This window comes from Gymnogyps californianus, chromosome 6, assembly GCF_018139145.2.
Source record: "Gymnogyps californianus isolate 813 chromosome 6, ASM1813914v2, whole genome shotgun sequence".
Lineage (NCBI taxonomy): Eukaryota > Metazoa > Chordata > Aves > Accipitriformes > Cathartidae > Gymnogyps > Gymnogyps californianus.
Window position 1 is genome coordinate 12,456,819 of NC_059476.1, and position 23,281 is coordinate 12,480,099.

A 23,281-nucleotide genomic window follows, 5' to 3' on the forward strand; every position below is an offset into this window, starting at 1 on the left:
GATTTTTACATTGCCCGTTTGGGCTGGGTGAATAGTAGATGGACTTCAGCTAGCCTTTCTGTTTAAACAGAGCCAGGGCCAGAAACACTGCATTTGGAAACTGAATGCTGTGGAGAAGTTTGCTTATCTTGCCGAGACAGGATGTTTTCTTGGCTGTAGGATAGGTCTGTGTTTCAAGAGACCTAGTTTTTACCCTAGCTGTGCCATAAGCTCTGCAACTTACTCTGCTGTGTGATTGTTGGAAAGTCACTTCAGTCTGTTGAGGTATTTTCTCCCCCTAATTGTAAATTGGTTTAATAAATACTGCTACCTATGTGTTTGGAGGGTCCATTCATCAGTTCCTCTGAACTGCTCTGGGACCTCACGTGGAAGGTGATAAATCCAGGACTGCGGGCTGCTGTTAATGGATAACATGAATCCTGTATTTATTTCACGCCTTCTGCATGGCCTCTTCATAATCTTCCTCTCTATTTTGGGCCCTTGTTATGTACTTGGAAGGTCTGTGTTCCCAGCCTGGTGCTCAGCAAATCGGTGAGGTTTCACACAGGGGCCCACCTTGTGTTTCTTGCTTCATCTTTTCAGGCTAAAGCAGCTAAAAATGGGGTTTGTGTTGGGGGAATTTGGTAGAAGACAATGAATTCATATTTGGAAACTCTGCTCTGCTAATCTGGGCTTCAGTTTCTGGTGACAGAGAGTATGGTCAAGATGCAGAGACTCAAAAGACTTGGATTCAGTTTCTGTTTGTGCCATGGTTTTTTTTTTTTTTTTTTTTTTTTTTTTTGAATCGCCAAAGGCAAGGCAGCTAGAGTGCCTTGCTCAGATGTCACTGCCCCTTAGCTGTCTGCTTGCATCCCTCCATCTGGAGTCAATGGAATGGGACAGACACTGAAACCAACAGAAGTTTATGTTCATATTTCCTGTTCAGCCATCTCTGCTAGAGCTGTAACATTTGGGAAAGGGGTGCAGCTGACAGCTGGGAGTTATACCCACGTCTGCTAGCCTAGTAACAGTTGTTTCTTGTGGATGGCCAGAGCCCAGGCTTCCTCCTCGTAAGAACATGGGATGGAGTCTGGGGAGGTACAGTATGTGTTACTGTGACAACAGCCAAGTGGAGACCACAGCCTCTGTTACAGAAGGTTTGGAAAGCCCCATTTACCCAGTTCCACTGACTGGCTGAGATATGCTTAAGTTGAATTCATCTGAGGCAATTCATTAAGCTGCATCCTTGCGCATACTGTCTCTGATAGGATTTGGAAGGTCGTAGTGCAGGGGAAACAGTGAATATCTCCACTGAAACTGGACTAACTTTTGAACAGTGAGCAGAGCTGCCTTTTGGGGAATTGGGGTGCATTTCAAATACTCCCCCTGCTGTCTGTGTCTCTGCATGGTGGCTGCCCACCTCTAAATCACCGCGTCTTTCTGCCTTCCTGCCTAGGTACTGCCATAGTAACTGAACAGCATGCAGCCATGTGGACAGATGGACGCTACTTCCTGCAAGCTGCACATCAAATGGATAACAACTGGACACTCATGAAAATGGGTACGCAGGAGGCTGGGATACTGCTCCACTGATAAACAGAGAACAGTCACAGGCTATTTGGTCACTTTGCACATGTTACAGCTTGGGCTGTAGGGGTACCCCATCATGCAGGGCCTTAGGGACATCTTCGATACACTGCTGCTCTTGCTTTAGTGTCCTGTGACTCTTCTTGCTCGTGGGTGTGGACATTCATTAGTAGATGTGTCTGATGTGTTAGCTTGGACTTTTTGGGTAGTGTGGGAATGCTTCAGTATGACTGCTTCTTTGAACCTCTTTTTTTCTTTTTTTTTTTTTAAATCCATGGAGGTCTGAAAGATACACCGACTCAGGAGGATTGGCTAGTGAGTGTCCTCCCAGAAGGTTCGAAGGTGGGAGTGGACCCTTTCATTATTCCGGCTGGTTGGTTTTACTTTATTTTATAATTCTGGGTTGGGTAACTAGATTTTGCTTCCTTGCTTCTCTGGCTAAGCTGTTGTGTGATGGTGTGTAGCTAACCATGTTTCGACCCAGATGGGGTGGTGGGTTAAACTGTTATGCAAAACAGGTTGGATTTTGGTTTTAGGCGTGTATCATGAGAGCTCCACAGCAGTGCATTGACTGCAAAACACAAGGGATGAGAACTGCTCTCTGGGCTTGCAGTGACCTTACCTGAAAAGCAGAGTCCCGATCCATCTCCTTTTGTCTGTGCTGTGGCTTGTCACAGGCACTTCAGTACAAAGTTGCTGAATGCTTTGGCCAGCATGTGAGCCAGAACACGCAGGCAAAACTCACGCTGCTACTCCTGCTTGGTGGTCTCGGCATCTCTGCGGCTTTCCCTGTAGGAGGCACATTCCTGGAGAGGTACCATTTATATCAGATGAACGAGTATCCATCTACTCATGCTTGAGAACATGGGGCCCAATGCAAAGGTCACTGGAGGCAAGGCACATTTGCTTGATTCAGATGGGCTAAGGATCAGTCTTGTGGCTGTGTGGAAGCCCATCTCATCTCTCGTCTAGCTTCGATCTAGCATGGTTCTGCACTGGGGTAAAGGACACCCTTACCGCAGCCTCTGGGGTGGCTTCTTCCAGTGACTTCTGTCTCCCAGCTGGAGCAGTTCTTCTTCAGCTCAAGCATGAGGCTCCAGGGCTGCGAGGTTCTATACCTGCTGCTGGCTGTAGCGGCTGCATTTGTGGAACTGTAATTGCAATAGCTTTTGCTTTGTTTTTTAAGGGAATGGGAAGAAGGAGAGGCTGGAAGGAAAGGAGGAGACTCAGATTCTTGAGTTTGCCCCTTGTGAACGGGGCCGTTGTTAAACCAGTGTGTGTTCTTTAAAGCCATCACTCTTGACTCTTTTCCCTTTGGCAGACCAGTGGAAGAGGATGTCCAAAGCCTTGAGAAGTGCTGGCCATGACCTTGTGCCTGTCAAAGAAAACCTGATCGATACAATCTGGACAGACTGTCCTCAACGCCCCTGCAAGCCTCTCATCACGCTCGACCTGAGTTACACAGGTGAGAAGCTTAACTCCCAATAGACAGGGACTGTTTCTACTGCCCTATCGCCCTTTGCTTTCCTCTTACAAAGTAGTGAGAAAAACACTACTGCAGCACAATATGATGCACTATGAATAGGTCAAGATGATGATGTGACCTCAGCTAATGACCCCTTTGTCCTCAAAACTTCAAATAACCATTTGCTAGAGGCTAGATAACTTCAAAACAAATCCATGCATGTCTGGAGGGCAGCTCATTTGAGATAGGAACTATTGGTTGTTAGAAAGGAGTGGGGAGCACAAGCATAGTGTGTTTTGATTACCTCCAAAATCCAGTGCGTTGGTCTGTGTTTACGTTATCATCCTCAGTGAAGTTGGTGACTGTAGCTTTTCATATTGTGTTTTGCAGGGGTCAGCTGGAGAGACAAAATTGTAGCCCTCCGTTCAAAAATGGCTGAGAGGAAAGTCCTGTGGTTTGTGGTAACGGCCTTGGATGAAGTAGCATGTAAGTCTTTGCATCTCCTTTCTCACTTCTTCCTACAAAATAAATGTCCTTCCTGCCTTGGAAAGGAAGAACCCTGCCAGGGTGAGAGGCACTTAATGACAGCCAACGTGTTTGTCAGAGGTCAATTAACTTGTATCAAGTGCAGTGGCGATAAAAGGTCACAAACAGCAAGCCTGTATTTCTACACAGTGCCTTATTACACCAGCGCACCTCCTGAGTACATTGTTGGCCCAGGAAACACAGCAAATCACCACCTTTGAAAAACAGCCCAGGCAAAGGGAAAGGAAGGTTATATATAAAGTCTGAGGCAGTTTGAAGGGGAAAAAAAAGACCTGTGAGGTTTTCTGGCTGTAAAATATCCTGATGCTGCCTCACCCTATGGAAAGATGGAGACTGTTTTCTGCTGTGGAGGCTGGGCTATAAACAAAGCAATGCAACATGTGGCTTTGTATACATAAGGCAAGGGTGGGGTACACGGCATTCACAGTAATATTCCTAATTGTCACGCCTTTTTAAGTCAGTCTCTATCTTTCCACTGTTTGGCAAATGCTTTGATTAAAACAAGTAAGTCAGGGCTCAACTTGTATTTCCAGATCATTTCAACCCAGGGTCCCAGGGTCCCACTAGAGAGCCCTCTCCGTGTTTGGGGCCCCAGGATGACTAGGTCTCCACACCCTGGCTCCCAGCCCAGTGTGTCGGAAGGGAGAATGGCCAGAAACAGCAGTGGTTTCCCCGGGACTGTTGTTACTAGTGCTGTGTATCCTTTGTGCAGAAATCACCAGTGCGCAGACTGGTGCAGTGGGAACATAGCGCTGGCAGGGTGTGAGTGCTGCTAATGCCTGTGCCCCGTGTCTGATTTGAAAAGGTAGAAATGAAGGTGGTGTGTTCCTAGCTCCAGCACTGCCGGTGCAATGTCTCTGGCGCTGGGTGAAGCCAGCTTGCTGAGGTCTGTGGGCTCTCCTGGATCTAGGACACTGAGCAAAGAGCTTGTTTCATGAAAGAAGTACTTCTGAGAGCGGTGAATATGACTCCTCCCTGGGGAGGCCTGCATGAGCAGAGATTGTGTGTCTCACCTTTTCAGGCGCATCTCCAATTAAATTAATGATAAATTGGTGCCCTGAGGTGGTTTCAGATTAAATGTCTCCAGCAAAGCCAAGCTTGGTTATGAATCAAGGGTTTTAAGATGGACCAGAGGAGCTCATGAGAGAAGCTTATTGCTGGATGCCTGGATGATTTCCTATCCTAAAGGGGGAAGGGGGAGAAGTTGTCTTTAATTTTATCTAATTCAATTCACTGTATTAAGCTCCAGACAAGTTTCTGGGGACAGGAGGAGAACCACAGAGGAGGCTGTTGCCTCCTTACTGCATTTGGAGTCAGCTGAGCGAGAAAGTTTGTACCCATGCAGTAAAGAGTTCTTTGTGGCTCTTTCCTGCTTTCAAGTGACCTACTCCTTCCCTGGGGAGAATCAAACTCTATTTTTACTTTCATGGCATAATTTGCACAGTTCGATGAATACAGTGCTGGGTTGTGATTTAGGACGTGTTGGTTCTTTTCCCAGCTGTCCTGCTGGCTGGCCTTATTGCCTTGAGTAACTCATTTTGGCTAATTGGATACCCTGGGGTTTTTATTTGACCCTAAAATCAGGAGTTTGGAGATGCTGAACATCTACTTCCCCTCTTGACTTTTCCTGGAGTTGTGTGGGATAAACTCTTTGTGAAAAAAACCTAAGACTATGCAGTCTGAATCTAAGATGTTTGAGGCACCCAAATGAGAGGCCTTTTTGGAGTATTTTAGTCTTGCCTATTGTGTCTCCCTCTTCCCTCAAGTATCAAAAGGATTGGAATGAAATGATAACTTGTAACGTTGAAGTCTTCTGGCTGTTGAGAAGTGAGCTTTTATTGCATTGCACAGACCAGAAAGGGCAAACACTACTTTTTTTTACGTGTCTTTGTCTTTTTTTGCCTGTACCTGCTTTTTTCCAAGCCAGCCCTCCTTTAGAAGTTAAACCCCAGTTTCCTTGCCCGATGGGAGTGTTTAAACTGCAGTTCTGGTGCCATCTCCTGGCAAAAACTTAGGATTGCCAGAAAAGCAGCAGGACGTGGGACAGCTGGGTGGGAGCTGGACCCATGGCCTGCACCCGTGACGACTCATTGCTTGACTGTGTTTTGCTGAGATTATTTTTGGCTTTCTCTAATGTTGCAAAAGATGAACCAGGACTGTGATTCTTGGCGTTCTTATTTTCCAGGGCTTTTCAACCTCCGAGGCTCTGATGTTGAGTACAATCCTGTGTTTTTTGCATACGCCGTCATAGGAATGAACACAATCAGGTGCTTGTATTCCCCTCTTCTGTCCTCCAAGATGCATTTTTCTGTGGGAGAGCTGTTCCAGCAAAGCATTTGTCTTTTCAAAACACCTACGCTCGGGTGCTTTAATGTCCTTTCTGAGCACTTTTGTCTTCAACGTTAATTACTCTCGTTCCCGATCAGAGCTAGAGAGGCAGCCAAGAGCTCTGCTGCGCTCCTCAGCACCTCGGCTGACTTGCTGAGTGACCTTGGGCAGGATGGCTGACCCCTCTGTCTGTCACCCTGAGATAGCGCGGAGGGCCCTCGGAGCCCTGGGTGAAATGTGGGTAAGAGCCAACAATGTCCAATGGCCTGGACGTTGGAAAGCTTTTCTCTAATGCCATTGATGAGTCACTTCAAAACTGCAGGGACTGTGTAGAAAAGTTTCAGGGCTGGCTTATGACAGAAGGCTTCTTTCCTGTGACTGCCCTGTATAATGAGCCTCAGCAAACACAAGTCTTTTTAGAGGCATCTCCAAGCTGCTAGCTAGATGCATCTGAGGTAAAACCTGGCTGGGTGAGTACAGGTTGTATGTGAAGGTTGGGCTGAACTTTCCAATTTGGTGAAAGCGAGAACAATGTGGTACTTAAAACAACAGTAGCTTTTCCGTTTCCAGATGTTGCCCTTAAAAATTAGAGAATGGCCATTATTTTCCTCTGTTACTCTCTCCTGCTTGAAGCGCAGTGATGGGATGCAGCCATTTTGAATGTGCCATACAAACAAAAATGCTATCAGCAGCTGCTTTCCTCTCAGCAGGGTGGTACATCTTAATTTCAAAGCAGGATTTAAACTGTGTGAAGGCCAGTGGTTAAAATAATATAGGACAAAGTATAGCGCATAATTAACAAACTCCTTTCTCCCTGAAATGTCACCAGAATGGTTTCTCCTTCCCTCCTTTACTCCAACCACTGTCAGATGTGGTCCCACCTATCTGCTCTGTCTGATTTCTTTCTCAGGCTCTTCATTGATGGTGACCGGATGATGGACCCAGCTGTGAGGGAGCACTTACAGCTCGACTCCACCCTGGAGCCTGAGTTTAAAATCCAGGTGAAGCCCTACGGATCTATCCTGTCAGAGCTGCAGGCTGTTGGTGCAGGCCTCTCACCCAAGGAGAAAGTGTGGCTCAGTGACAAAGCCAGCTATGCTCTGACTGAGGCCATTCCCAAGGTTAGTGGCCGTTGCAAGGAAAAATGCTTTTCTCCTCTCTGCTCAGTGTGGTCAGGAACGGTGTTAATGAGGGCAGCTGGCCTCAGCTTCCCCTCCGCAAAGCATGATGCGGGCTGGAGCTTGTGCGGAAGGATCCAGCCATGCTGAGGTATCGAGGGGTTGTTAATCCTGGGGTTGCTCTCACTGGAGCTGCCCTTCCAACTCGCTAAGTCGATTTACCCAAAGAATTGTCAGCTTAAGATAAGACAAGTACAGTGAGAGAGGGGAGGGAGAGAAGGAGCAGGGTGAACTCGGGTCATTCTGCCCATGGCTGGAGCATGAGCGTTATGTGGACCAGCAGTAAGAGGTGGAAACTTGCAGAAACTGAAGCAGGGAAGTTGAGCAGGACTTTCGGGAGAGGGCATTGGGCTTGATCTGAGTGTCTGAAGATGGTTCCCCTTATTTATTTCAGTGGCTTGAGGATATCAGGCAATATGTGACATCTTGTACCGAAGACAGGAGGGACAGGGCGACAGAGTTGTTGCAGCAGGGAATCTTGTGAGGACACGGATAACCTGCAGGCACTGGTTGTCCATGCAGTGAGTGCATCTGCTGAGGGACAGTTGTAGCATCAGAATAATTTCTGTACAGCTGTACTTGCTATATCTTACCCTTGTACTTGAACTTGGCTGTCTGGGAGTCCTGCAGTCCACCTAATATTCCAGTAGTCATGAAAGCAGATACTTGGGGAAGGACACAGCAGCAACTACGGACAAATAATCTGGTTTCCATGCATCTTGTGTACATCTCTTGTTTGCTAGACATCACATTCTCTGGAATGCCATCCAGTTTACAGAGATACCTAGTACCTAACAGATACTGTGAGTAAATATAGCTGGGAGTCAGGGACCAGTGGGTATTTTCCACATGTTGCCTTGGAAGACCAGACCTGCTGAACAGAATCTGTGCTTGTGCTGGGTTACTACACAGTCCAGGCTTCCCGCCTGAGAATCGCAGGGCTCAGATGAAGGGGTCGCTGAAGGAAGAACTAAATTGTAAAAAGTGTTTGGCTGCAAGTCTGCATTCACCCACCACCAGGTTTCTGCCTCCACCAGGCAGACAGGTATCTCCTGCATGTTTCATGTACTGCATGGTTGTGCTGCAGGTGTGTGTATGATGCAGCCATACCTGTGACAACAGAGCTAACTTATGGGGCCTGAAGGCTTTTTCTGTATACAGGAATTTTAAGAGTGGTCTCAGCTTTGTGTCTTCCAAAAGACAAAATCCCAAGAGCAGGGTCTGTTTGTGCATCCCCAGGCTGCCACAGTTTGATACCAGCACAAATCTCTGCTTAAACTCTCCAGCTCTCATGGCCAAAATAGCAGGAACCATGCATTATTTTTCTCCAGTGATGACATTCGCTTATACACCTTAATAGCTTCATTGGTACATCAGGACAGATGGTAAAACCAAACAGGTCTGGAAAGTTTTGTTGCTTTCAACATATCCCTTTAATATGGGATGTGGCTCTCTGTGCCTTTGCACTGACTTGAGGGAAATGTGCAGTTTGCCTTGTGTGGGTTTTTTTTTTTGTTTGTTTTAAAAACCAACAAGACATGTACATAAGCAAGATAGACAGTTTTTTGCCCCTGCTCAGGGTTAAATCTTCTGACACCATCAATCCATTTCTAGGTGCAAATGGCCTCTTAATACAGAATACTGACATTTTGCCCACTCTCTTTCGTTCAGGGTAGCAGAAAGCGTAGAGTCTATGGAGCATTCAGGATAAATTGTTGTTGCTCTTTTGACTTCAGAGTAGAATATCCCTTGCTGTAGTTGGAGTCAATGGACTAACCCCAATTTGGGTAAGTTGCTGTAGATGATTTACGCAGAGCATCCATATGGAGAAGTACAGCAGGTCTGGCCTAGATTAAGGAATGTAATGAGTTGTAGTGACATTATTTACCCTGTTAGCACTGGAAGTTTTGGCTGATACTGAGTCATTACAGTGCTACATGCCCTCTGTACACAATGGGAGAGTCCCTGCCTCAAGGAGCTCTGTGCAATAGAAAGCAGGAGAGGAAGGACTGAAATGTCTTGATTAAAAACCACTTAGAGAGTCACTGAAAGAGCCAGAGGTTTCCCAGTTCTTCATGCTGGGCGTTTTTCTCTGGCTTTATGCCACTTTACACCAGCTGAGCAGCTGGCCTGGGGTGCTTTGAAGAACCCCAATGCTGGAAGTCCATCTACTGTCTGTCTCCATCAAAGCCAAATATTGACACTGGCAAAAATCCAGTCCATTATTAAACACAGATCTGCAAACCCTTTATAGATTTGCCTACAGCTGCATGTAAATATGCTTTTCACAGAAGATTAATAGAACCTACCAGTATCTGTAAAAGGCAAGCCAATCTAAGAATCTGACTGTTGAGAAGTTTTGTCCTGACTCTGATAAAAGGACTTCCCTGACTTTCTTGTGGCTTCTTCAGTACTTTAGTTTCTGCATAATGTAGTGTAATTGTCTTGCTATTTTTAAGAATTTGGAAATGGTAAGCCTGTAGGATTTGTGTGAAAATGGTCTTTGCTGAGGGTCTACCAGGCGTTTCCCATGAATTTAAGTGGTGTTTGTTTGTATGCTGGTGCATTGAGAATAGGGACACAACATTGGGCTTGTGTAGGTGCTCATCCCATCTGATATAGAATGGGTAGAGAACTGTGGGGCAAAAGACTCCGTTTTTGTTCCTTCTTCTGATGCCAACTGTGATGAGGCTTGGGCAAGTCACCTCAGTTGGTGAATTTCTGAAGACGTGCTCAGAACCAGCCAAGTATTCCTGCTAATCTAAGGACAGTGATGTTTGGGGAAGTGCACAGTGGTAAGGGATCAGTTACTAGTTCTTAATGCAGGACCACCCCGACCAGGCACAGGAAAGCTTTGTCTCAAACCGCTGATGTAAGCTCCTTTCAGAAGTGGATAGTATGTAAAGCTCAGCTTTGCAAAGGCCTTTCGTGCTTCCTGGAGCCTTGATGTGTTTGTCAGAGCTGCTGATCATTAGAAGTGGTGATGCTCGGTGCTGGAGGAGCCAGAGCCTTGAGGTGCCTGCCAGGTTCAACTCCAGTGCTTGGTACCTGGGCTGGGTACCCTTTGCTCCCTGCTACTTGGGAGTGACAGTCAGGTAACAAGTCAAGGTGACCTTTTAGGTCTGTTTGCACAGCCTAAGTTCCACCTTAGTCCCTGGGATTGGTGTTTCTCATTGGCTGTCTCTGGGCCTTTAGTGTACATCAGCAACAGGAAACTGATGGCTCAGACATTGATATATATGGTATTTACGATATCCACATCTTCACCCTGCTTCGTGACAAACTGTTGACCCTTTAGTTCCTTAGATTTCCCTGTGGCTGTTCTTCCTTCAGTCAGGGACTGTTTCTCCTCTTTATTCCCCAGTGCACTTAGCTGACTACTGGCAACCAGTATCTCACAGTGCTGAAGGTTGAGAGAGACTGCCAAAGTACAAATTGTGGCCTGGCTGAGTTATTAAACCTGTAGGATTATGTAGTCTAACTAATCCACAAGTAATCCCTGTCCTTCTGCTGCAGGCTTACCGATACCTCACCCCATATACCCCCATCTGCATTGCAAAAGCTGTGAAGAACACATCGGAAACAGAAGGCATGAGAAGAGCCCATGTAAGTGAAACCTTGAGAGCCTCCTTGCACATGGCAAGAGGTTTGCTTTACGTTTAGGAAAAGAAATTATATTTTCCTTTCAGTTTTAGTGTTTTGGATTAAACAGCAAATAAGAATTTGGATGGCAGGATAAAAATGGTTTTCTGTGAGACATCTACTGCTGTTGAAGCAGTTTTTTTGCTTGTTTAGCATTCCCTTGGAGTGAAGAACAACATTTGTAGTAGTGTGAGGAACCAACCTTGCTCTGTTGGAAGACTGTGCAGACTTGAGAAGTGTTGTTTAGAGTATGGACCCTCAAAAGGATGTTCTTTCCCCTTTGCTAGTTCTGTTGTCTTTCTCAGTGGAGTCTTTGAATTGTTATCACTTGAATAAACACAGCCTAAAGAACACAGAGAAATTCTTCGATACATGGCACAAAACACAGGCCAAGATGTTCAGAAGCAGCTAGTGTCCTCAAAGCACTCTGTTTTTGTGTCATCATCATGACACTCTGGAAATGAGGCTGATTTCCCAGAAAGCTTCATCTTTTCAAGCAAAGAAGCTGCCTGTGAAACAGGTTCATGGTGAGGCTGAAGTTTTCTCGTGTTTATTTCCTGTTAATTTTCAAGCAGCAGTTTTCACAACAGGAGAAATGTGCCAGTTAAAGCAGGGCTGGCAATTCTGGACTTGTTCCATATTTTCTGCTAGCTTCTTGGGAACTGCTACTTTCTATTTCAATGCATTTCTTTCCCTGTTAGTTAAGGGGAAGTAAAAATACTTGTACTGAGCAGAGACACTTTGTCACCTGCCACCTGAGGACAAAATTGTGCCTTGCTCTTGTACACTTGTCTCCTGCTTCTTGCCCCTGCGTGCTGCAAGCATGTAGAAAAATGGAAGAAAAATGGGGGTTTTCAGGCAAGAGAGAAGCCAGAAGCTGTGTGACACAGACTGTGTGGTGCCTGTGTGCCCAAAAGGCAAGTTCCCCTGTCGCATCACCAGATGTGTTGTGTGGTTACCTTCCATGATCTGAAATGCAAGATCTTGTGTGCTGAAGCAAAAGAGACTTGAAAGTCATGTGTGGGGTAAAGCCAGCGTTTGCTGAGTACTTGGTAATTCTTCACATTAAGATAATTCCCAGCAGTAAACCTTTATTAATGTTTATTTAATTGTCCAGATTTCCAGTGCTTGTATTAATTACAGGATGCAGAACCTGGAAAGACCTCTTAGATCATCTCTTAGTTTGTGTTTCTGAAACTTGCAAGTCAAATTCTTTTGTGTCAAAAACTGTTTATACTGAGGCTTGATAAATCTTTTTTCTTCTCAATTCCCTTTTCTTGTGCCTATTTTAACATAGATTAAAGATGCTGTTGCCCTGTGTGAGCTCTTTAACTGGCTGGAGAAAGAGGTAGTGTATTAATTTTTTTTAACTTGGAGATTTTATTGCTATGTAAAATTCTTCATTAGCATGAACTTTTTGATAGTCTTTATAGTGCCTTTGCTAAAAGTGGGGAAACAGTTGGGGTTTTATCTGTTTTTTGGGTGGGATTTCAATCATGCTTTCATCCAAGGCTGAATGAATTTTTTTGAAAACATACTCCCATTCATTTTATACAGACCAAAGCCAGAGCAAGTGAGAAATGACCTGAACAGGCTTAATATAGTGTTAATACTGTCTTGTACTGGTTTGGTAGTGTAAATCATGAAATAATATCCAAAGTGCAATACTTTGGAATTATTCTCATGATAATCAGTGTTGTCTGGCAGTATGGACAGATTTGGCATTTATGAATGGAGAGGTGCAGTCATGCCCATGTGCAGTGAAAATGGAATAAAGACATGTTTTCTCTGGGTTAGAAGTACACAGTGAAAGTGCAGAGTGCCAGGTGTTACACAGCAACTTACTAAGCTGTGGTCCTTCTGTGCTACTGCATGTCTGAGTCGATTGACTTTACCTATGGAGATGGCTTGAAGACTTCCAGAAGGTGCCTTTTTACATGTCTGGGTACCTCAAGAAGTCTGCCTCAGGGGTTATGAATCTAGCTCTTGCTCCCCGTTGCCTGTTGTCCAGTCCTGGGGAAGTTGTGTCACAGGTTTTAATTTATCAAATGCCTAAAGTAAAATTTAATGTCCTTTGTTTTTCCTGCAACTGCTTCCATTTCTGATTTAAAAGCATAAAAATTCTGCTAATACCATGGGCTGTTGGAGAGAACTGTTTAAGCTTAGTGTAACATGTCTGTGAAGAGATGTTGCTTTGTGAGATGTTACCTCTGTACATATCCCAGTGAAGTTAATACCGCACTAACCGCTCCCTAGTCAGGGTTCAGCAGTCCTGCTGTGACCGTCTCTGCTTCCTGCTTCTCACATGCCCTGCACAATATTGCTAGGTTTGTGTTTGTCATTACTGAGGAATGAGGACAGAAAACCTGGAAAGAGGCCACTTCAAGACTGGGTTTCATAATGCACAGACAAGGCCCAATGCTTAAGCATATAGCATTTTCTTTGCTTGTTGGTGTACTAATTCAACCTACATCTTTGTCCGCTAGGTTCCAAAGGGAACAGTAACAGAAATAATTGCTGCAGATAAAGCAGAGGAGTTTCGCAGGTAAAAAGTAAATCCCCTGTGAGGATGTTTTGTGGGTGGTGTTTTTATCCTTTGTTTTTATTTTATTCTTTAGAAATCCAGCTCACTTGGAGATATATTTTACCTGAGGACAAACCATTACTACAGGATTTCTTTGAACACTTGAAAGAGTTGGGGAAGAATTGGGTCTCTTGGGGATACAAGTCCCAGCCCACTGATCCTATCCGCTTTCCTTTTGAGATAGCAATGAGGAGAGCCGCAGGTTAGGACACTTAAATACGAGACAGTTGCTTTCTTACCACAGAGGAGTTGATGTAAGAGTTAGATTTCTTCCTCTTCTGATGGAGAATGAGCACCATTTGTATTGAGAGATCCTCCCATGTGTACATCAACAGGACCTCTAAAAATGCCTTTGAGTAAATAAGTAACAAAGAAGAAATTGTTCAGGACATCTCTTCCCTGGGTGGTCTGGGTGGTGAATTTTCTGCTTGTAAGGAAAGGGTAGAGATGGAAAGCAGGTTTCCACATGGTTGGGAGGATAGGGCTTTGATCTGTACAATTCTCCTACCTGAGTGTGCTTGCCCAGATGGCTTTCAAGGCTAAGGGGAAGGCTGAGGTGATGTGAAATTGAGGGTGGGGCACTCCAGGTGCCCTAGGTGCCTGGTGTGCTCCTCTCGTTTGTGCTGTAGTGATCACAATCTTTTCTTTCAGCCAACAGAAAGACTTCGTTGAATTGAGTTTTGCTACCATATCAAGCACGGGTCCAAATGGAGCCATCATTCACTACAAGTAAGAGAAACACAGCTTCTCCTTTCATCCTTCAGCAAATGTAGTTGGAATGAGCTGTCTAGCTTCTTTGTGGAGTCACAACAGAGTACTCCAGTGAGATGTAGTCACTGCTGATTGCCATCTTGCTTTATTCCACCAGAGCTTCCACACTTACTAAATAAAGATCTGTCCTTGCTGGCAGCATGCATGTATTATGATGCTGATCTGCTCAGGGGCCATAGAAGAGGGCTATTTTGAGGGTAGAAGTCTGGGAAGGATGAGTATGAAGTGCAAACTGTTCTGAAATATGTCCAGGAACAGATGTTGAGCATTTTGCTGGAAGCAACAAAGCTGTACTGTAGTGCTATTTACTGTAGACAAATACACTCCTCAGTATGATCCCTGGCTCAGCATGTGTGGGATTTCCATCACTGCCACAAGAAATCAGAGCCGACACATCCAAGCTTGCACTTAATATGGTTTGTGAACTGCAGACATGGGCTGGAGACCTTAAAACTGTGGAACAAAAAACTTTGTGTTTAACTGAACAGGCCAGTTCCTGAGACCAACAGAACACTGTCTGTGAACGAGATCTACCTCCTGGACTCCGGAGCACAGTACAAGTGAGTGGGATGAATGGTGCTGAACTGCTATGTTTTCTGCTCCCAGTGACCACCTGCAGGGTCAGCTCACAGTTGCTGTGACAAGCATGGCAATGTGTAGTTTTGAGCGCAGTGCCATTTCACAGAGAGCCTGCTCATTGTATCCCCTCTGGAGGGAGTTTGTGGGATTCTGAGCATAGAATACAGCCAAGTGCCTCAGTCAATGGGTGCCTGATCCGTGACAGGAGGCCCTGAGCTAGGCTCAAGACAGCAGACTAGGGCTGCTGACAAGCCTTGTCTTGGGTAGGGGACGAGATCTAAAAGTTCCCATCTGAGTCCCATTACCAGTGTGGTGGTAGCTGTGGTCTAGCTGGTGGTGCATGTTTCTGTCTGTTGCAGCTCTGCTCACCTGGTGCATTGGTGTTAGAGCTGCAGGGAACAGGGAGCAGGCCTGACTGCCCTGGTTTAGCTTTGGACTGCCTACACAGCAGCCTGCACAGCTGAGTGAGGCATCTACCCTGCCAGTATCTGCCCTGTGGGCAGATTTGACTGATGTTGAGGTCAGAACAAGGTGAGGCAAAGGAGCAGGACAGCTCTGCCCTGTGGTGTTCTCTGCCTGACCAGAGAGAGACTCAGAGGCAGGGTTTCTCATCCCAGTGGCCACTTGGGTCTCAGGTGTGTTTTTGGGAAGGCGTCATGTCTGTTGACTCACTCAGTGCTGTTTTGACAGTGCCATTCAGTGGCCTCAATCTCTGCAGCTGTTTACTGTGGAACTCTGACTCCACGGAAAATGAAAGAAGTGATGTTTTTAACCAGTGTAAATAGATGAGAAGTGGCTTGTTCAGAAAGATGCAGGACAGGCCTGCCTGCTCCTTTGAGATGAGCTTTGTCTTTAGAGCTATGCCTTTTTGTTATGTCAGTCAGGAAGAGCTTTGAAAAAGAACCGTACAGACATCCTTTGATAAGATTTTTACAAGGAGATCTTTTTTCCCTCCCCTCTGATGGCCTAATTAACGATTTCCTTAGTGCCACTATGAACAGCAGCCCTTTGAATACAATATAAGCTGGACATCAATGGCACTTACTACAGCATTGTGACAGGGATGCTCCGCTTGTCCCTGCTGAGAAGTTAAACCGTGAGTTCTTTGTGACCATGGCCTGTGTGTGCTGGGGAAAAGTGTAGGCATAGGAGTGAGTATTTCAAAGGGAACTCATTATTTCAAGAGCCTCTGTGTTTTTGACAGCAGGCTCAAAATGATACTTGTAGAAGGAACTTAGAGCCAGTTTCTGACATCTCAGACTAACCCCTATCCAAATGCTGGATAACTTCTAGAAATCTTAGCACAAGACATCCTGAGGATGAAAGGGACACTATACCCCCTTACAGTTCCCTTTCCTGAGCTGGTAGCTGTCATGTGTGCATAAGTATATATTTTTAAGCTGCTAATGAATCATCTTCCATACAAATAGACTTAAGTTTGGCCTTCTCTGTTCTGTTCTCAATGGGCAGGTACCAGTTGCTAAACTTCAAATTAGCATCATTTTTATAAGCAGTTTAGATTCTAATTTGTGAAGAGCTTTGGGATGCTTATGGATGAAAGATAACATTTTGAATTGTAAATCATTATTGCTACATCTGGGACATGTGTGTTCAGGAATTTCTGAGATTAGCAACTGTTACATCATCAGTCTTGTGTAGCACAGAGCGGATGACTTTACCTGGTTATGAGTTTGGTTGGTTTGCTGCAGTGTGACTGGGTTTTCTGTGTTCTTTCTTTTTCCCCCATTGCTTTGCTTCCTGCATCTTTCTTTGCCTCTGAAGAGATGGTACAACAGATGTGACCAGGACAATGCATTTTGGCACACCATCAGCCTATGAAAAGGTGAGTTGGCATCTCAGTGTGGTTTGTGATCTGACTCTTATTATTAGAGATACTTAAACAAATTAGTAATGTGCCCTACTGCTATATAGTCGAAGTGCTCTATCAGGTATCATTTGTTTAACAACATGTGACAGCATTTTGATAAAGACTGAAAAGGAGGCTGTCAGACTTCAGACTTCCGAAATATAAACTAAGTGATTTAGAGAGTGACACCTTTCTATCTTAAAATGCACACCTCTCATCCGCAAAGTGATGTGTCTCCTCTGAGAAATAACAAAATCAGAGGGCTGAGGATGAACATTACTGGCTTGTCCAACATGGGAACTATGGGGGTTTAATTTAGTGCAAAGCTCAGTGTCTAATGCAAGGTTGCAGTATGCAGTAGTGGTTTGTGTCTAGTGTCCCATATCAAAAACTAGTCTCAGACTTATCTGAGAAGGTCTGTGTTGGAAATTCAGCAATGTAATTTTGTTTATTTTAAATTGCTTCTTTAATTAAAACTAATTTCATCATTATAGTTCACTCAGTGATGAAAATATGCTGTAGGGTATGCTCAGGAAGTAAAACTACAGCCACAAAGAAAATCAGTCATGTAGGTCAGGTGAATCCTGCTGCTAAACCTGCGGTCTGAGTTTGTGACACACTCTCCATAATTAGTGGAGAAAGGTCTTCAGAGTAATTTAAACTCTTTCTGCTCATGGTTTGCTTTGGCATTGCCAGCCATAGGAGAGCACAAGCAAGTCTTTCCAGATCCTCTGCAATTTGCTACAAGATGCAGTCTTTCCATTCCTGGGAAAGACAAAGTTTTGCCTCTCCCTGTTTACTTACGGCACACATTTCTTTGACAGGAATGCTTCACCTATGTCCTGAAGGGACATATAGCTGTGAGTGCAGCCATCTTCCCAAATGGAACCAAAGGTAGGTTGGTGAGTTGGAGTGTTTTGACCACAGCAATGACCTCTGAAGAACCATTAAGTGGTCTGAGAGCAACGTTATGGTTAACAGGTCCAGATGTGTTAGGCAGATGTTGATGTAACCATCTGTGTCTGTTTCCATCACAACATTTTGGATTCTGGATTACTGATGCCTTCTCTCTCGGCATCAACCAGCGCTGAAAATTCTGAGGGCAGAAGTCTGAAGGGTGTTCAAAGTACTCTGGTTCTAGGGTGATAGTGACTTTCATCAGTCAATGGCACTCTAACACCTCTGTGGCCTTTCTGTGCTTGGAGGTTGCCTTTATGCTTTACTCATGGCCCTATCAAAGTGAGAAGTCACTTTCCAGCTTCAAAAGGACTGGCTAATTCTCTTTCAGTTAATGTGGAATCTCTTTTATCAGTGAGCAGCATGGGAAAATGACACACAGAGGAGCTGTTTTGATTTTGTGCAGGAGAAGCTGTGGCATAGGTTCACCCCTGGTGAATTTGTTGCAGAGCTATCTTCTCCCTGATCAGACAACTTACACAAAGATACGTCTTTTTAGAGTTTTCTCCAGTTTGCATTCTTGGGTAGGTGAGGAAAAAGCAGCTGCGTGGTGGTACAAGAAACCCCAACTGAAATTGGAGGGTATCTGAACTTGGATATATGGGCTTGGTGTTCACATGCAGGCGAGAGAAATTGTCTGCATTCTGGTTGAAACAATCTGAAATGACTTCCCATCCAGGCAAGAAGTCTGGCTGATTAGTTCACTAAATACAATTAGCAGGTCTTCTACTTTGAGTTCACTTAGTGCAGCTACCTTTACGAAAGGTACTGAATTCTCTGTGGGACATTTAACCACTAGATTCTTTCCTGAAAACCCCAGTGGAGCAAGCAGCAGTGCCGTGTTTCTGCTACAGACCATCTTCTGAAGAGCTGTGTAAGAGGAGAGAGAGAGGGGCTCTTTAGTTGAGAAAGGGCTTGAATGTCAGACTTGCCAAATCTGCCCTGTAACTTCTAACAATCCAATGACTTGCTTTCTGTGGGTTTTTTTGAGGGGGTGGTGATGGGGTTTTTTGTGTGTTTGGTTGGGGTTTTTTTGCATGTTTTCCAGGCTTGAGCCTTCAGTGTGATTATCAGCATCTCTGAGGGAGCCTGACTTGATAAAATTCTCTCTCCATGTCTGTCTCTTCCCCTTGGCCTGCAGGTCACCTTCTAGATTCCTTTGCCCGCTCTGCCTTGTGGGACTGTGGTTTGGATTACCTGCATGGGACAGGACATGGAGTTGGCTCTTTCCTAAATGTACATGAGGGTCCTTGCGGCATTAGCTACAAAACCTTTGCAGACGAGCCCTTGGAGGCTGGCATGATCGTCTCTGATGGTATTTAGCATTGGTGATTCTCTCTGGTTACTGGGGGAGGGACCAAGCTCTTTAAGATGCAGAGGGAATAAATCTGACAATGGTGTAAACGAAAGGTGGGACCATAAGCTCTGGTCCTGCCTCCTCAGTTTGTTATTTTAATTGTCATTTAAGCTCTCTAGGTAAAGGCCCTCATTTTAGCTCTTTCACCTTCCGTAAAGCATCTTTGCAGTCAGGTGCTGCAGGCCTGCTTCCTGCTCTCTACAGTGCAAACCTCAGCAGAGCTGTGCTGCTGACCAGCCCAGCCCAGCTCAGCTCTGGCATGCTGCCTCCCATTCTGCAGTGGAAGAGCTGGCTACAGTACAAGGTGGACACCAAGCTTTCAGGAGCTAATCCTGTCTTTGCTATGGGCTATTTGAGGCAGCTGTTAAATCTTTGCATGCCTTATTCTTCCAGTAGTAAATTAACAGCCTGCTGGGGTTTGCTGAAAGACTTACATTCCTTCAGGGCTGCAAAATCCTCTCAGGGAGTCAGGGGAGCACTCTCTAAAATACGTGTTTTGGGGAAGGGGTTACCCACCTGCCTTTCATAAAGACATTAATACGTTCAGAGTTTCTGGTATTTGGAACACATATACTCTGTGCTCTCTCTTGACTTGCAAGGAGACTCTCTGAGCTCGAGGGCTGTCTGTCTTGTTTCTCCTGTCTTTGAGAACTTTTGCTGTCACCTTGCTCGGGGCTTCTGTGCAGATGAAGTAGAGTCAGAAATTTTTTTGCCTCTGTGGATGCCTGATGTCAAGATTGCTTAGTGACTTCAGTGGACTAAAGCCATGGAGGGGAAGTTTGGCCATAGGGAATAAGGGCACAGTGCAGCTATGCGGCTTAGTTAATTACTGTCTGTTTCTGCAGAGCCTGGGTATTATGAAGATGGGTCCTTCGGGATCCGAATAGAAAATGTCGTCCTCGTGATCCCTGCCGAAACCAAGGTGAATGACCTGCCCAAGATGCACCTTTCTCCATGACTCACTGGTTGTAAAACTTTAAGTACTGGAACTTGAGGTGGGACCATGCTGCAGACAGTTGAATCCTGCTCAAGACTGCTGGTCTCCAAAACCCCGCTTTGGTGAAGACTGATTCTAAGTCTCCCTTGCTAATTGGGGGCACAGAAGACAGTTCTGCTTCTGCAGAGTTTCCATAGGTTGAAATGTGTATGTGAGAGTTGTTTTAAAATGTTTTCTGTCTGGATGTCAAAGACCAGAAGCATCTTTATTCAGCCCCTTGGAGTCATTGCTGTAGAGTTGGTTGATCTTGTCAAGTCAGGTTTTTCTTCTCTGATAGAGAGTCCTCAGTGGCAGTAGAAACAAAACTACAGACAGATTTTGACATTATAATTGCCATTCTGGCTGGGTTGTGTTTTTAGAAATGCCAAACTGAAAATGACCATAGAGTCATCAAGCTGAGTCCTGTACAATTGTGACCTGGGACATGGCCTTTAAAAAGTGACCATTGAAAGAAATAATTAAGGTTTATATTGAGATTCGTTGCTTGAACTATAAGAAAAATGTTATTGTAAGTTGCTACCCTCTCATCTGAATATTATGTGGGTTGTTCTGTAGTGATGACATGAACCAAGGAGTAAGTGTGATCTGGCTAGAGCTGTTTCTAAAAATTTACAACCCTGTTTGTCTTTCTGCTGCAGTACAATTTCAAAAACAGAGGGAGCCTGACTTTTGAACCCTTAACCCTGGTTCCAATCCAGACAAAAATGATTGATGTTAATTTGCTGACACAAAAAGAGGTAAGTGAAACAGTAGGTTTGCATTGCCACCTTTGCACTAGAACCAGCTTGTTCTGTTCTGTTTACAAGAACCACTGGCCTCTCTTCCATTTCATAGATCCAGAGAGCAATCCTGAGCAATCTGACTTAATTTAAACTTGATCCAGCTTTGAGTGGGAGGGTGGACTAGATGAGAGGTCCTTCCAATCTAAATTATTCTATGATGAAGGCAGCGAGGACCCCTCCAATGATGTTGTTTTGGTAGTTCCCTTGATATGATATTTGCTGCTATCATCTCTTTTCCTACTCCTGCCTTAATTTGCTTCTGTCCGACTGTCATGCTGTCTCCCCAGAGACTTATACTAATAACTGTCCTATGTTGTTGCCTGTATCTGCTCGTGACCAATCCCATTCAGCCACACCACATTCTGCAGTACATATGGACTCTGAGCAGACATCAATGATACCTGCTCAGCAGCATTTATTTCCTGAATAGCTTCATACTCTAAACTTTCTGTTTAGGTCCCCCACTACCTTCACCATGACGTATTTCATCCTGTTTTTCTACCATACTCTTTATTTTGCCTCAACCCATCGTCCTTTTCTGAATGATAATCGTGTTTGCCTTTCCTTTTTCTGAAGAGGACTGTGAAGAGTACCAAGATCTGCCGTAAGGTTACCTGTTCAGATCAATAGGGCAACTTGTATCTCAGGACTGCATTGTTCAGTTACAAATTTGCAAATCTATTTACTAGACTGTGCCAAGGTAGCTATTCTGACTTGCTGGAGGCAGCGATTTGCAGAGACTTTAAATACTTGCAGCTGAACTGAACCTTGGTTCCTCTGAAAACCCGGGACGAATTGCCTCAGTTCCTACCCTCATCAAATTTACAAGTCACTTCCATGTATTAGAGGTCTGTCTCTTTGGGACAGGATCCCATCCCAGCCTAACAGCTCAATCCCAAGGAGCCCAAGGGCCTACGAATGTCTTTGGCTGTACACAGCTTGTAAGGGCACCAACTCTTCTGCATTTATACTGAATGTCATACCCCCTCCCTTTCTCTAGTGTAACTGGGTGAACGACTACCATCAGAAGTGCAGGGAAGTAATTGGAGCAGAACTAGAGAGGCAAGGCCGGCACGAAGCTCTTCGGTGGCTCATCCAGGAGACGGAGCCTCTCATCAGAGTTCAGTAGCACCACAGTTGTCTGTGGTGCGTAGAACATCAGGACCGCTCGGTGTCACAATAATCTACGTCTTCTTGGCCCTTGACACCACTGGGAGAATGTTCTTCAAGAAACCTTTGGAAATCAGGAGGGGATTTCATGTAGTGTTTCTCTCCCCACAAAGTGTGCGGGTAATGTGGGGGTAATGAGGGTTACTGTCTGATCAGGGTGTTTTTTTGCGGGGGAGGGGTTGAGAATAGAAAGCAAACAAAATAAATAAGCATGTTGCCTTTGAAACAGGGGTCTTATTGAAATAATGGTTCTAAGAGGCAATACTGGAATATTTTATACTGTCTGGTTTTTCACTGTGAAAACTCAGTATTTTTGCATACTTGAGTTCCAGTTGCTAAGATGCTACCCACACAGCAGGACTGATTACTGAATAAAAGATTCCAACCCGCTGTTTGCTCCACCTGCCTTCTCTTGCAGTCAGTGATGCGTTGGGTTTGACAGCTTGAAGAAGGGCAAGAACCAGGTAATTCCACCTTTATGTGTGCATCTAGCTCAGATGGTGAAGAAATATGTATAGGGCTGCCCTGTGCTAGGCGCTGGGCAGATGTTATGGAGAGGCCTGACAGGAGCAGTCAGTTCTGCCTGTGCTTTGTGACAGATGGTGGAAGGGATGTGGTGACGCTCAGCAGAGGTTTATGTGTGCAGAGCACCCAGGCCAGTACTTCTGTCTATTGTTACAATGTACTGAGTACTTGTATAACCCTTGGCAGTGCAGGATGTGTGGGCAGTATCATGGAATTACAGCTTTTCCTGGACACAAAGCAATTATTAAGTTAAAAAAAAAAAAAAAAGAAATGCATACAATGGACAAAAGAAGGTCTCTGCAGCTTTGGTTCAAAATCAGCCTGGCCTTGGCCACCAGGAACCGCGCTCTGGATTGCCAGGCAGTGCACAAAGACATCTAGTGGTTAAGCGAGCTACTACAAGTTAAACACAGGTAGGAGAGCTTCGCACCCCGGAGCGGGAGTTCTCTGCTCTGCGGTCTTCTGAAAATCACTGTGTGCAGGTGCATCAAAGCATTGTCTGTAATGTTACATGATGCGATATGGATATGTTTACTAAAAGAAGCAGTCATTCTTAACATTTACACTGAAAGTGTTCTGATCAAACTCAAGTTCAATATTGGACCTAAAAAGAGCAATCAGGTAACAGCAACTCAAATTCCTGATATTTTAAAGAAGTGTTCTGTGCAAAGGGAAATGTTCATATACATAATTTTCTTCCTCCCTTCTCCCAAGAAATTCTGAGGGGAAATATTAATCTCTGTTAAATGGCATGAAATTAGTATTTCCCTCAAGAGTTCTGGAAATTGGAAGCAGGATCATGCAGCCAAACAGAAAAGGACTGGGGAGAGAAAGTTGCCTGGCCTCCTGGCTGTGTTATCTAAGAAAGTGATAAAAGTGCAGTAAGTGCTTCAAAAGGTCATTTTCACACCCCAGCCTCTGCAGATAGGTATATGTATTTAAATATCCAAGTGCTTTCCTAGAAGTA

The 23,281-nt window shown here is 44.8% G+C and overlaps 1 protein-coding gene across 1 annotated transcript in view; it reads left to right on the forward strand.

Annotated features, from left to right (window-relative positions):
• XPNPEP1 (X-prolyl aminopeptidase 1) overlaps positions 1-22,772 on the forward strand; it is a 31,785-nt gene extending 9,013 nt beyond the window's left edge. Inside the window, exons 4-20 of the mRNA XM_050899071.1 lie at positions 1,436-1,540; positions 1,847-1,939; positions 2,888-3,031; positions 3,422-3,517; positions 5,763-5,844; positions 6,816-7,026; positions 10,600-10,689; positions 12,023-12,073; positions 13,212-13,270; positions 13,961-14,038; positions 14,569-14,640; positions 16,442-16,502; positions 17,351-17,420; positions 18,625-18,798; positions 19,686-19,762; positions 20,476-20,574; positions 21,620-22,772. Coding sequence (XP_050755028.1) covers positions 1,436-1,540; positions 1,847-1,939; positions 2,888-3,031; positions 3,422-3,517; positions 5,763-5,844; positions 6,816-7,026; positions 10,600-10,689; positions 12,023-12,073; positions 13,212-13,270; positions 13,961-14,038; positions 14,569-14,640; positions 16,442-16,502; positions 17,351-17,420; positions 18,625-18,798; positions 19,686-19,762; positions 20,476-20,574; positions 21,620-21,748 — 1,691 coding nt within the window. The 3' untranslated portion in view covers positions 21,749-22,772. The remainder of the gene's footprint in view (positions 1-1,435; positions 1,541-1,846; positions 1,940-2,887; positions 3,032-3,421; positions 3,518-5,762; positions 5,845-6,815; positions 7,027-10,599; positions 10,690-12,022; positions 12,074-13,211; positions 13,271-13,960; positions 14,039-14,568; positions 14,641-16,441; positions 16,503-17,350; positions 17,421-18,624; positions 18,799-19,685; positions 19,763-20,475; positions 20,575-21,619) is intronic.
• Positions 22,773-23,281: the final 509 nt, after the last annotated feature.